The following is a 12,983-nucleotide window of genomic DNA, read 5'->3' as shown; positions in this document are numbered from 1 at the left end:
CAAGTTCTACTCCAAACTCATCAAACCATGTCTTCATGGAGTTGGCCTTGTGCATTGGGGAAGAACTACACTGGAACTGGAAGGGTCTTCTCCAAACTGGTATATAGTTTGTAAGAGCACAACTATAGCTGCAACAAGGGTCCAAGTCATCCTGAAAGTTACACAGCCTTCTGAAAATTGCTTTGTATTTCCTTATATCAGTTCTGTGCAAGAAACCATATTGGAATCTGGTGATAATGGAAAAATCAATATTGAAAGCTTGAATTTGGTCACTCACTATATTCAATTTAAACTTTGACATGTCTACTTCGAGCCTTAGACCTGAAATAAGTATGCAAAAATGAGGTCCGACCTTAATGTTAGCAAGTGGGTCAGTACAGCAGTCAGGCAGTGTAATGCACGCGGGTGTGGACCCACTGTGCCATTGACTGGGTATGCTCCGGAGGGGCTTAACTCAGCCACTACCTGGTCTTCACTAGAGCCTCTGATGGTGAGGATAGGCTTAGGCCGCAGGGTAGCTGCCAGGTGCCACTCCAGAGCGATCCCTGGGTCAGTGGCAGTTGACCAGAGGGGTCAGGGTACTCGGTGCAAGCACCGCGGGGCTTACGTGGTCAAGAGGGACGTTGGCAATCAGACAGTCAGAAAGTCCAAAAACAAGATCCGAGGTCAGGGTAAGGCGGCAATCAGGCAAAAGTCCATAAACATAATCCAAGGTCAGGGTCAGGCGGCAAACAGACAAAGTCCAAGGGTTAGTAAACAAGGTCCGGTACACAGCAAAGCAAACAGAGGAAGCACCTTTGCACTTGGAGTTTAGACAAGCTAAAACCTTGAGATTGCTCAGGCAACTTCCTGTAGTAGGAAGTGCCTTTAAATACTAGCAGAGATCCAGCCATAGGCTGTAGAAACAGAGGGCGTGTATGTGTTGCCTCATAGATGAAGAGAGACACACCCAGGCCAGCTCAAACACCAGCGTGTCTCCAGCAGGAAGGAAACTCTGGCATGGAACACAGGTACTGGGGTACTCTACCTGAAAGATAGGACCCGGCGCCCGTGCCTGCAATTAGGAGCAGCGGCGCCGGCACGACCCGCAGGGCTAACAGGCAGTTAGTACAGTTGAGGTCAGCATCATCAGTAACCAGCTTGATAGATGTTTCTTTACTTTAACATGGAATGGAACTTGCACATGTGGCACATAATGAATATGTTCTGCACATATATACAATATATATACAAAAATATTCTGCAGGGAATAACATATAAGAGCATTAACATTTAAATTCATATGTTTTATTACCAGGACATCAACTTGGCCAGTGCTCTCTCCTGCCTCAGAGCCAATGTCACTGGCTCAACCAATGCATACACGCTGGCTCTATTGGCTTACACGTTCACCTTGGCCAATGACATAAAAACCCGGCAGGTGCTTCTGGACAGGTTGTACTCATTGGCTGCATCTTCAGGTAATGTACTATAAGAGGTGGTCAGATGACAGCTCATGGCACTTGATGGTTATGGGTCGCATCAGAGGGGCAGCACTAAACCTCTGTACATCACTGTGAGTTCCCAGGTCTGCAAATCTACTGTGTCCATCATGAGGGCTTCCCACTATCCATTCTGGTATTTTATATATTTTAAAATATTAATTTATTTGCATGGAGCTGGAGCACAATGGTGGACAGGGACATCCAAAACCCCCTGAGTGACAAGACAGAGCTGTGTTATACAGGTATTAGAAAGTACATTAAACCAGGAGCCTATTTAGCCCATCCAATTTTACCTGTAACTACAAATATACCTATATTAGGGTAGACAGACCCTTCCAGATTGGGCCAATGGTGTTGATTTACTAAAATAATTTAGGTTGTTCACTCACCAATGTGAATATTCCCATTGCAAGTGTTAATACACTTAGTGTAGTGAATGGCATACAATACCTAATCATATCCCATCAAGTACAAAGGAAATCTAAAAATTATAGATATTTTCTTTGCGGATGATTGAAAGGTTAAATTCAGCAAGGCTTCATCTTATTTTGCCCCTTGCAAAGGGAAAGTTCACTTAGCTATGTGAACAGCCTATATTCCTTTAGTAAACTAACCCCAGAGTCTTTTTGCTTGTATCTTACCAAAGCCATTTGTTTTGTTCACAGAAATGGACCTGTATTGGCCGTACACTTTGAGGTCCTCAGAAAGCAATGGCCTGGTGTCAGCCAGTATTGAGCTGTCAGCTTACGTCTTGCTAGCATTGGTCTCCAGTCCGACACTAAACCCAAATGAGCTAACGAACGCTTCCCGCATTGTTAGCTGGTTGTCCAAACAACAAAATCCATATGGAGGATTTTCATCCACACAGGTAAAAATGCTGAATTGTAGACAACTTTCTTATTTAGTTTCTTTCAGTTTGCTAGGTTCTTGTCTTGAAATTCAGGAATCAAATTTCTGTAACTTTACCAGCTTTGGTACACATCTTGAGCCCCAATGTTGACCACACTGTCACGGTCAGCTGCACATCCAAGTCGGGGGGTGTGCATTGATGGCCAAAGACTGTTCTGACTATGAAAAAAAATATTTGCTATGCATGCCACTGATTTTTTTTTTAATTTATTAAGCTTTAGCAACTGACAATCAATTGACCAATGGGACAACCTCAGTGGCCAGGAAAGGTAGCTTCAATAATCAGAAGAAAGCAGTTGGTCAGGTAAACTCATGCTCCAGTAACAGTCTCCAGCAGGAAGGAAACTCTGGCATGGAACACAGGTACTGGGGTACTCTACCTGAAAGATAGGACCCGGCGCCCGTGCCTGCAATTAGGAGCAGCGGCGCCGGCACGACCCGCAGGGCTAACAGGCAGTTAGTACAGTTGAGGTCAGCATCATCAGTAACCAGCTTGATAGATGTTTCTTTACTTTAACATGGAATGGAACTTGCACATGTGGCACATAATGAATATGTTCTGCACATATATACAATATATATACAAAAATATTCTGCAGGGAATAACATATAAGAGCATTAACATTTAAATTCATATGTTTTATTACCAGGACATCAACTTGGCCAGTGCTCTCTCCTGCCTCAGAGCCAATGTCACTGGCTCAACCAATGCATACACGCTGGCTCTATTGGCTTACACGTTCACCTTGGCCAATGACATAAAAACCCGGCAGGTGCTTCTGGACAGGTTGTACTCATTGGCTGCATCTTCAGGTAATGTACTATAAGAGGTGGTCAGATGACAGCTCATGGCACTTGATGGTTATGGGTCGCATCAGAGGGGCAGCACTAAACCTCTGTACATCACTGTGAGTTCCCAGGTCTGCAAATCTACTGTGTCCATCATGAGGGCTTCCCACTATCCATTCTGGTATTTTATATATTTTAAAATATTAATTTATTTGCATGGAGCTGGAGCACAATGGTGGACAGGGACATCCAAAACCCCCTGAGTGACAAGACAGAGCTGTGACATACAGGTATTAGAAAGTACATTAAACCAGGAGCCTATTTAGCCCATCCAATTTTACCTGTAACTACAAATATACCTATATTAGGGTAGACAGACCCTTCCAGATTGGGCCAATGGTGTTGATTTACTAAAATAATTTAGGTTGTTCACTCACCAATGTGAATATTCCCATTGCAAGTGTTAATACACTTAGTGTAGTGAATGGCATACAATACCTAATCATATCCCATCAAGTACAAAGGAAATCTAAAAATTATAGATATTTTCTTTGCGGATGATTGAAAGGTTAAATTCAGCAAGGCTTCATCTTATTTTGCCCCTTGCAAAGGGAAAGTTCACTTAGCTATGTGAACAGCCTATATTCCTTTAGTAAATTAACCCCAGAGTCTTTTTGCTTGTATCTTACCAAAGCCATTTGTTTTGTTCACAGAAATGGACCTGTATTGGCCGTACACTTTGAGGTCCTCAGAAAGCAATGGCCTGGTGTCAGCCAGTATTGAGCTGTCAGCTTACGTCTTGCTAGCATTGGTCTCCAGTCCGACACTAAACCCAAATGAGCTAACGAACGCTTCCCGCATTGTTAGCTGGTTGTCCAAACAACAAAATCCATATGGAGGATTTTCATCCACACAGGTAAAAATGCTGAATTGTAGACAACTTTCTTATTTAGTTTCTTTCAGTTTGCTAGGTTCTTGTCTTGAAATTCAGGAATCAAATTTCTGTAACTTTACCAGCTTTGGTACACATCTTGAGCCCCAATGTTGACCACACTGTCACGGTCAGCTGCACATCCAAGTCGGGGGGTGTGCATTGATGGCCAAAGACTGTTCTGACTATGAAAAAAAATATTTGCTATGCATGCCACTGATTTTTTTTTTAATTTATTAAGCTTTAGCAACTGACAATCAATTGACCAATGGGACAACCTCAGTGGCCAGGAAAGGTAGCTTCAATAATCAGAAGAAAGCAGTTGGTCAGGTAAACTCATGCTCCAGTAACAGAGGCAAAAAAAAAAAAAATAGACGGGCACATAGGAGGTTTTTTGATTGAAACAGCAATGATCTTGGGGTGCCCTACTCTTAGGAAGAACCTTTACATTTAGGACCTGATTTAGTATTAGCAATGTCAAAAGCTAATATGTCTCCCTTGTTTTTGCCCCTCATTATACTGGGTATTTTTTTTAATGACCAACAGAAAGATATGGGAGTACGTGAGCTGACCATATTTTGCCATCTCCAGAAAACGTTGACATACGTATATTTGTATAGTGTTTATTTCTCCTTGGCAGCAAGGTATGATGTCTAAATGCATATGTGATTTACTTCTAAGACTAGTTTTGAAAGATAAATGTACTGTCAGGTTGTACAAAACAACACTTACTTACTCTACACTTACTCTAATTGGCTGCACAGCTATCATGTCATTTTATAGGTTTAATATGTACTATGATTTCCTCGCAGGATACAGTCGTGGCTATCCAAGCTCTTGCCAAATACACCAAAGTCACATTCAACACAAAAGGAAACCTACTGGTCACAGTCTTGAAAGATAATGTGTCTCTAAAACAGTTCAAAGTGGACAGAACCAACCGTCTACTCCTCCAGAACCAACCACTGCCTAACATTCCTGGGAAATACCAACTAACCATTAATGGAAATGGTTGTGTCTTCATGAAGGTTCCCCCTTACCTTCCTAAAATTTTTACTTGAGATCCTAAGCACATAGCAATGTATGGGATGTTTCTGGTCAATTATAGATAGGCTAAGTTTGGAAAAGTGGATGGCTGGGTGACTGGGTGACTTTCATTCTTTCAGACTTTCAGTTTCTGAAGTGTAGTCCATTGAACTCATTGCTGTTTCCAGTGCCTATATGATTGGTGAAATTTCCCCCAGTCAAGAGAGAGTAGGTTGGCATTCTTGGCCTGGTGCAGAACCTGCCCCCCCCGGGTAGCTTAGGATGCTAGATGCCATGTACAGTGGATAAAAGGCTCCCATGTAGTCTAGCTTTGTGTTCCTCCTGCCAAGGGGAGTATGGCACCATTTACTGTACACCCATAGAAGTTGATGAGTGTCCCTAATATTTTAAATCAGACTCTTTGATTCTTCATGTGGAATGGGCAGCTTGATAGAACTTGATAGAAGGACAAGCTACAGAAGCCCTAGCAGTCATTTTGGTGAGCTAGAGGCCTAGCAATGTTGTGCCCATTTTTGATCTACTTTCATCTATTGTAGACAGTTTCCTACCTAGAGATGACCTTTCCAATGTACGACTAACCATCGGTAAAGTGATAGACGTCTGTACCATAAACGCAGTCTCCTATACTTACTTACAGTAGGAAACTCGTAGCAGTCCATGGATTACATTTGGGATAAAACACTTCACTCTGACATTAGAATTGCCAGTAGTTATTTAACCTTATCAGAAAAATGTGCATGATGAAAAAGATAAATTAGAGTGGAATTAAAAGGCCAGATTACCACCATGCAGTCTCTAAGCTTCTCAAAGTTGGTTTGTGTAACACAATATTAGGTAAGACTTGATGTCCAGTTTTGATTCTGTTTACTCCAAACAGGTTGTCCTAAAATACAACGAAATGCCTATGGTGAGAAAAGCTCCATTTAACATTAATGCAACGGTTGCTGACTGTGAAATTAGGAAAGGACAATTCAATCTTATCATAACTGTCAGGTACTATTCTTTGGCATGGGCACGAGGATCCTAAACTCAGATATCGATAACCAAGCTCTTCCAACAGCTTTATACTTTTTAAAGTATAAAATTATAAAATGAAATTAAAAAAGCATTTGTCTGTATCAATCAAATCGCATTTGGAAACTTTCAGTACTATACAGGACACTATGCAGGTTTGCAATGCTTACCCACTGCTTAACCAAAATTCCCAAAAACAAAAGCGTAGCATATATTTGTAGAGGTTTATACAACCAACCTCAAAAAGACATAGCTGAAGAGGCAAATGTATGTACAGCACCGTTCATGCATCGTGCACTCCCTTGTCGTTGGAAAGGATCGTGAAAGATCCTTTCCAACGACAAAAATTGGTAGTGTGTACGCAGCTTAACTATGTAACTTCCCCCCCAGGGTGCCAGGAAATCTTAAGGTTCCTCCAGAACTGGCCTCCCATAAGATGATGACTGCAAAGTTCAGGGGCCAACTTGGCACAGCTAGACCAAGGGCCTGTAAAGCTGTCTGTAAAGGTGGCATTCCTACCATTGGCAACCAATGCAATTGGATTTTTTCTATATTAATAGTAGGGGTTCCCTAACACCTAAAAATTATTTTAAGGTTTCCTCAGGTGTAAAAACGAAACTGTCGTTGAAGAGGAAAAATAGCATAGGGTACCACCTTAAAATCAAAACCATACTATGCTCCAGATATAAGGTCTGGGTGGTCAGAAAAGGTAGGGGCAGCGTGTATGTATCCTCCCTAGGCATTATGAAACCTGGGTGGCCATTGCAGGGGGTCAGTGAGTGTGTCCATGGCAGGCCCCATAGCTTCTCACAACTGTGAGGGCAACTATAATTTGGGAGGAAGCCCATCACCACAAAAAAAAGTTGTAGGGGTACTTGGGAAGCCAATTGGAATCTGAATGCCCTGTTTATTAGGTGAGCCCCAGATAGATATTCCCTTTCCCTAAAAAATGGGTACTTTGAACCCCTGTACCAACTCCCAAGGGTGAAGGGGTCGCTATCTGGGAAAGCTGTGCCCCAATGCAAGTCAGTGGTATATTAAAGAGCTATATATTTCTCGAATATTCACCTAAATATGATCATACACCTTACTATACCATGCCAATCATTGTTTTAAATGCTTCCAGATTCCAAACTCTTCCATTTTACCATTTTATCGATCTGTTAAATATGTTGATTGAAACTCTAAAATCTCTCTGACCTTCCATTTTTTTTTTCAGCTGGATCACTCCACATATCAGTACTTCATTGCTATGACGCAGGAAATTGAAATCCTTGACCTCAAACCGGTCAATGTAAAAATATATGATTATTACCAAAAAGGTGAGAAGTAGAGCAACGGATCATTAAGAAAAAGAGAGAGAGAGAGAGCGACTCAGAGCTACCTTGGGCATTCAGACAAAGAAAACAAACAAAAAAATACCCTAGTGTGGATATAGAAACTGTTTTAGAATTGTAGAGATTTTTGTGTAGACCAGCAGCAACTGTTAATGGAAGTTTTTGAGTGAGTGAATAACATATGCAAAGTAGTCATTGAATCAAATTATTTTTTTGTTCTCTTATTACAGAGGAGAGCGCCGCTACTACATACGGCCCATGCCCACCTGGTGGGAACAAGTTTAGTGCAGCAAACTGAATCCTTTAGGAGTAGCAGATCATCAACACCACTAGTTTGCAACATGGCGAAAAATAGATGATTTTGGTGTGAATGTCTATACAGGCATGGCTGTTTGTTCTTTCTTCCAATTCTTATCTGGGAACCCGAATCATTCTTGGACCAAATAAAGGATCACTTATACACAGAGAAAATGATGGCCCGTTTCAAACTTTTGGTACAAAACCATGAGGTTAGTTGCTCCCAGGTGCATGGCAATCTTCTGCTATTGGCCCAGGAGTGGCAAGCTATTTGCACACAGTTGCAGCTATGATGCAGTTCTTCTTACAAAGGAGCAAAAGCAACTATGTGTCCAAAAATTGTCTAGAACCAGTGACTTGGTTCCCAATTGCTCCCATTTAACTGAATTTACAGCAGAAAAATGCAATCTACCACAAGTCTGAAACGGCTTATGTTTCGTGCAGCTTCTTTTTTATATTTGTAGCATGGCGTGATTTCATCTTTAGATATACATAATATATTCAACTATTAGAATGTTAGCATGTTACCTCTCATAACAAATTAAAATTGTCATTTTACTTATAAAGCAGTTGTGCTGTTTCTCATAAAATTAAGATGGAAGGAAACTGTTGTGGCCTAAAGTGTAACTTTAGGATTCTTGGCTCCTCTAGTACAAACCTAGCCAATGGTATTATCATATGATAAAAACAATATATAAGCAGTTGTTACCTTCAGGTTGGTCCCTCTTCTCCTAATTTGGTCAGTCTGTCCTCATCTTTACTGATTCTTGTGGGCCTAGCCCTACCCTCCTCAATTCTGGTGGGGCTGTCCCTACTTTACCCAATTCTGGTTTACCCGCTCTTCTACTCTCTAGTTCTGGTTGGCTTGTCCTCACCATCCTTGATTCCATTGGGCTAGTCCTCATCCTCATAAAATGAGTTAATCCTATCCTAAACCTCCCCAATTCTGTGAGCATGCTACACACCTCAGTCTCAAGCCAGTAGGAACAGTAAGGAATTAGATTGAGGGATTGGATTGAATTGGATTGGATTGCTCATTGGAATGAGGGAAGAATGGGGTTGTTGTGGAAAACCAAGAGTGAAGAAAGGGCAGAAGACGTTTTTGTGAATTAAACCAATTTTGTACCAACTTTTAGTAGGGAATGCTATGAACAGTTCATGTTTTTTTTCTTTGGTATTTGTAGATCTCTTCATTATCCTTCTCATAAGGAAAGCTAAAACATTACTTCAAGTTAGCAATACATTAGTCTTTTTTTCCCTCTTTAATATATTAACTAGTATTGGTCGAATAGCTCATTATTTGATTTGACATCTATTCGATCGAATAGTGGGAAATTCTCACTAAGAAATTCTCACTCGGGTGATCAAATGCCGAATTCCAACACCATTGAAGTCAATGGTGCAAACATTCGGGTTTTTTAAGGGTCTTTTAAGACCCTAGTTGTATGTGTTGTTGGATAGAGTTTCTCTATTCAAGAATACAGGGCACTACAGGTGATGAATGGGGACATCACTTGTAGTGCCCGGACATTTTACCGGAACTGCAGAGGTCTGCAGTTCAGTTTCCCACCGTGACGTCACAGTGGAACTGAACTGCAGATTACCTCTACAGTTCCACTACGATCTCCGGGCACTACAGGTGATGAATGGGGACTTGTCGATTGTAGTGCCCTGTATTCTTGAAAAGAGAAACTCTATCCAAGAATACATAGTAGAAGCACAGCACGGCAACAGCGATTGCTGCTGCAGCTCTGTACTATGTATTCTTGGATAGAGAAACTCTATCCAAGAATACAGGGTACTACAGGTGATGAATGGGGACAAGACATTTTACTGGAACTGCAGAGGTTCAGTTTCCAACCGTGAAGTCAGAGTGGAACTGAACTGCAGATTACCGCTGCAGTTCCACTATGATCCCTGGGCACTACAGGTGATGAATGGGGACTTGGTGTTTTTTTGCTTGTAATCTGTATCCTATTGAGTAAATATTTCTACACATTTTACTCTTCTACAGGCGCAGAGTCTATAGAAAAATTATAAGGAAATGATGAGTTTATGGTAGTAGGTGATCACATTCAACTGGGCTTGTTTTTGTAGTGTTGAATACATTTCACAGGACATCCAATCTGCTTCATACTGACGAACGAAGCATGTAAAGGACCTAAAACATCTTCAACATTATAAAAAACAAGTCTAGTTTAATGTGATTATCTACTACCAGATATTCAATGACCTGGGGAAGCTTCAAGGACATATGAGTTTATATGTTTTGTGGCTTTCAATTATAATAATCAAACAAATATAACAATATTTCAAAATTGTTTCAAAATGTAAATCAAGGATTTACATACACCTTAGAGATTTTTAATGGACATATCATCCAAGTGTTCACCTTAAGGACTGAAGACATAAACTAATTTTCTCTATTGCTTTCAGCAAAATGATTTGGCAGCGGATTAGATCCCATATGATTAATTACCGGTTGAATAGTAAACAGAACACTTCCTGGAGAGATATTGGCATTCTGGCTACAAGCTTTCAGTAAACACAGACTGACTTGTCCCAGTACTTGCTGAGATCACCTTCCCTGGAAAACAGGCTAATGGTGAACTGACCTTGAATAAAACATTGTTAAAGGCAGACAATAGAAAATAAATTGATATGCAAATAAGCAAAACAAGTTTTTATATATCTTTATATTATGGGGGAACCCTTTAACTAATTTTTAGGTCTTCAGGGAGCCCCAACTATAACTACTATATCCATAGCTCACAGTATATTAGTGTGGTGGTCAGTAAGAAGAATCCCTCTTACATTGCTGGCCATTGGCCATATAGATAGCCAAAAAGATCATTGGTGCTATTAAAACTGACTTGACAGTAAAAAATTGCTCATTGCTCAAGCAACCCTAAGCAGCCTTTGGAGGAACCCTGGTTGAGAAACACTGAGCTAAACTAGTTCTTTATCTTGAAACTCAGTAGAAATTAGATAGATAGACAGATAGATAGATAGATAGATAGATAGATAGATAGATAGATAGATACTTCCATATTCTGCCGCCAGTACATTGGAGTCTTTTGCTGCACTCACTAGTTCCACCAGCTGACCTCACCACTCTACAAGACACAATAATGGTGGAGGATCCATTGAGCATAGCATAATAATCCAAGAGGTTAACACTCCAGAAATGTTGGTTCCCCTGCAGATTTAAAATGAACATTTCTCATGAACACAGTGGATTTTGTTTGAAAATGCAGCAGAAAAGATGAGAATTTACAGTCTTGTGGTTTGCATCTCTGAAAGGCAGATATCCCTTCAATTCCAGTTTTATAGATAGGAAGCCAAAAGATCCCCAATGACAACTGAACCTGAATGATACCCTTACATTACAATATATGTCACTCCAACTGCTTCCGATTTCCCTTCACCTCATTACATCTCAAATAACCAAAGTGCCCCCTTTTCTTCTGTAGCCAAACAAACCAAATCGGGTCCTGGAAAGCTTTTTAAGAAACAGTTTCATAAGTATCCGTATTGAGTCAGATTTAACAAGGCAATTAAATAGTCCTACCATCCCTAAAAATCTCAACAATAGATGATAACTTCAAGTTCTTGTCATAGCCCCAGTTCTACAAAAGCAGTGTAAGGCTTTGGTTGTGGATTTTTAATCAAAATGACAACCAGTTTTTCCCCAAATAATAGACCTGCTTACTTTTGGCCACTGCCACATTGTGTTTGACCAAATGGACAACAGGGCAGCTAGACCAAATGGGCAACAGGGCAGCTAGACCAAATGGGCAACAGGGCAGCTAGAGCAAATGGGCAGCAGGATGACCACACTGCACTGCTGATTATCAACCATCAAATGACTGTGGAAGCTGCACAAACGGATAAGAGGTTCTCTGCGTACAACATAACCTGACCCAGTACTACCATCAATATATTTTATAATACATCCATCTATGTTTTCATTTTGAAATACAGATATTCTCCCACACTCCTTTCTAATGACATAACAGACTACTGTAATCTCAATCATTTTGAACATAACAAAACCCATACATCTATAGTATACCCCTGAGGAAGCCCCCTGGGCGAAACGTGTAGGCAAGACATTTAATTGAATATGCTACGCAATATATTAACAAGAATACCTAGCACAGGATATGTATGTTTAGTTTACTAGTCTCCCCCCCCAATGACTATATAATGGGAGATGGTTACAAACTATTGCAATATGGCATATCTATACTTGCCATTAAATACTCATGAAATACAACTATTGAAAAGAAGCCTTGAAGTCCCTTTCTTTTCTTTCATTTTTCCTTTTTTCCTTGACCAAATGGGGCCATTTGCAATCATATCTAAACATATTCACTACTACATGCTCAAGACACATTCCAGGGGGCTCCTGACTCCTCCATATTTCTTTAAACACATAAAAGTTGCGTGATATATTTATATATATATATTTATATATATATATATATATATATATTTATATAATAATTGGGGTTTTTCTTGCCTATTTTGAGGTCTAGCATGTGTATCCTTATCCCTTTTACGTCAATAATTGCTTTGTCACGCACATGAATGATGTCACCAAACACATCAAGACCCCCTTGGAACTTGGTTCCACATACAATTCACACAAAAGGATCCACTAAGTTTCATGGAAGTATCAACAGGTTTGTTTAAATGAGCAAGAGGGATCGATCAAGTCATCCGTCATCATTCCAAGTGCTTATCTATATGGTATGTAGAAGTCCTTCCCAACCCACCTATTCTCATGTCTGCAGATATACAGTTGGGTTTATTTCATTTTTTTCTTTTTCTTTTTGTTGGGATATTTGCATATCAGCATTGGATTATCACTTATATCAAGGGAGAGTGTTAGCCTGACAGTTTGTTGAGTTGATATCCATTTGTTTGGTTCTCATCATCACATTTACACTTGGACTGGCATTAGGGTGGTCTACTGCATTTACACACCCTATTATGAGTAATTAGATTTATCCTGAATGAGCTACATAATCATATATACATGTGAGCTACATAAGATGCATAGAAGAACATTTTTTTAATATCATTGGGCCATTTTGATTGAATTGCTGAATGATGTACATATGAATTTGGGGTTCAGTTCCTAAAAGCACCTTGCAGATGATAACTATA

The 12,983-nt window shown here is 40.2% G+C and overlaps 2 protein-coding genes across 2 annotated transcripts in view; both read left to right on the top strand.

Annotated features, from left to right (window-relative positions):
• Positions 1-2,617, top strand: part of LOC140339894 (alpha-2-macroglobulin-like protein 1) — an 11,307-nt gene extending 8,690 nt beyond the window's left edge. The window contains exons 8-9 of the mRNA XM_072424806.1: positions 1,298-1,460; positions 2,150-2,617. Of these exons, the coding sequence (XP_072280907.1) occupies positions 1,298-1,460; positions 2,150-2,484 (498 nt within the window). The 3' untranslated portion in view covers positions 2,485-2,617. The remainder of the gene's footprint in view (positions 1-1,297; positions 1,461-2,149) is intronic.
• Positions 2,618-3,023: 406 nt separating this feature from the next.
• LOC140339774 (alpha-2-macroglobulin-like protein 1) lies at positions 3,024-6,434 on the top strand. Its single transcript, XM_072424678.1, has 4 exons — positions 3,024-3,206; positions 3,896-4,098; positions 4,926-5,141; positions 6,038-6,434. Exons 1-4 carry the CDS (start codon positions 3,029-3,031, stop codon positions 6,185-6,187), a joined length of 747 nt encoding a protein of 248 aa, XP_072280779.1. The 5' UTR covers positions 3,024-3,028; the 3' UTR covers positions 6,188-6,434.
• Positions 6,435-12,983: the final 6,549 nt, after the last annotated feature.

Source organism: Pyxicephalus adspersus, chromosome 10, assembly GCF_032062135.1.
Source record: "Pyxicephalus adspersus chromosome 10, UCB_Pads_2.0, whole genome shotgun sequence".
NCBI lineage: Eukaryota > Metazoa > Chordata > Amphibia > Anura > Pyxicephalidae > Pyxicephalus > Pyxicephalus adspersus.
This window is presented reverse-complemented; position numbering and strand designations above follow the sequence as displayed.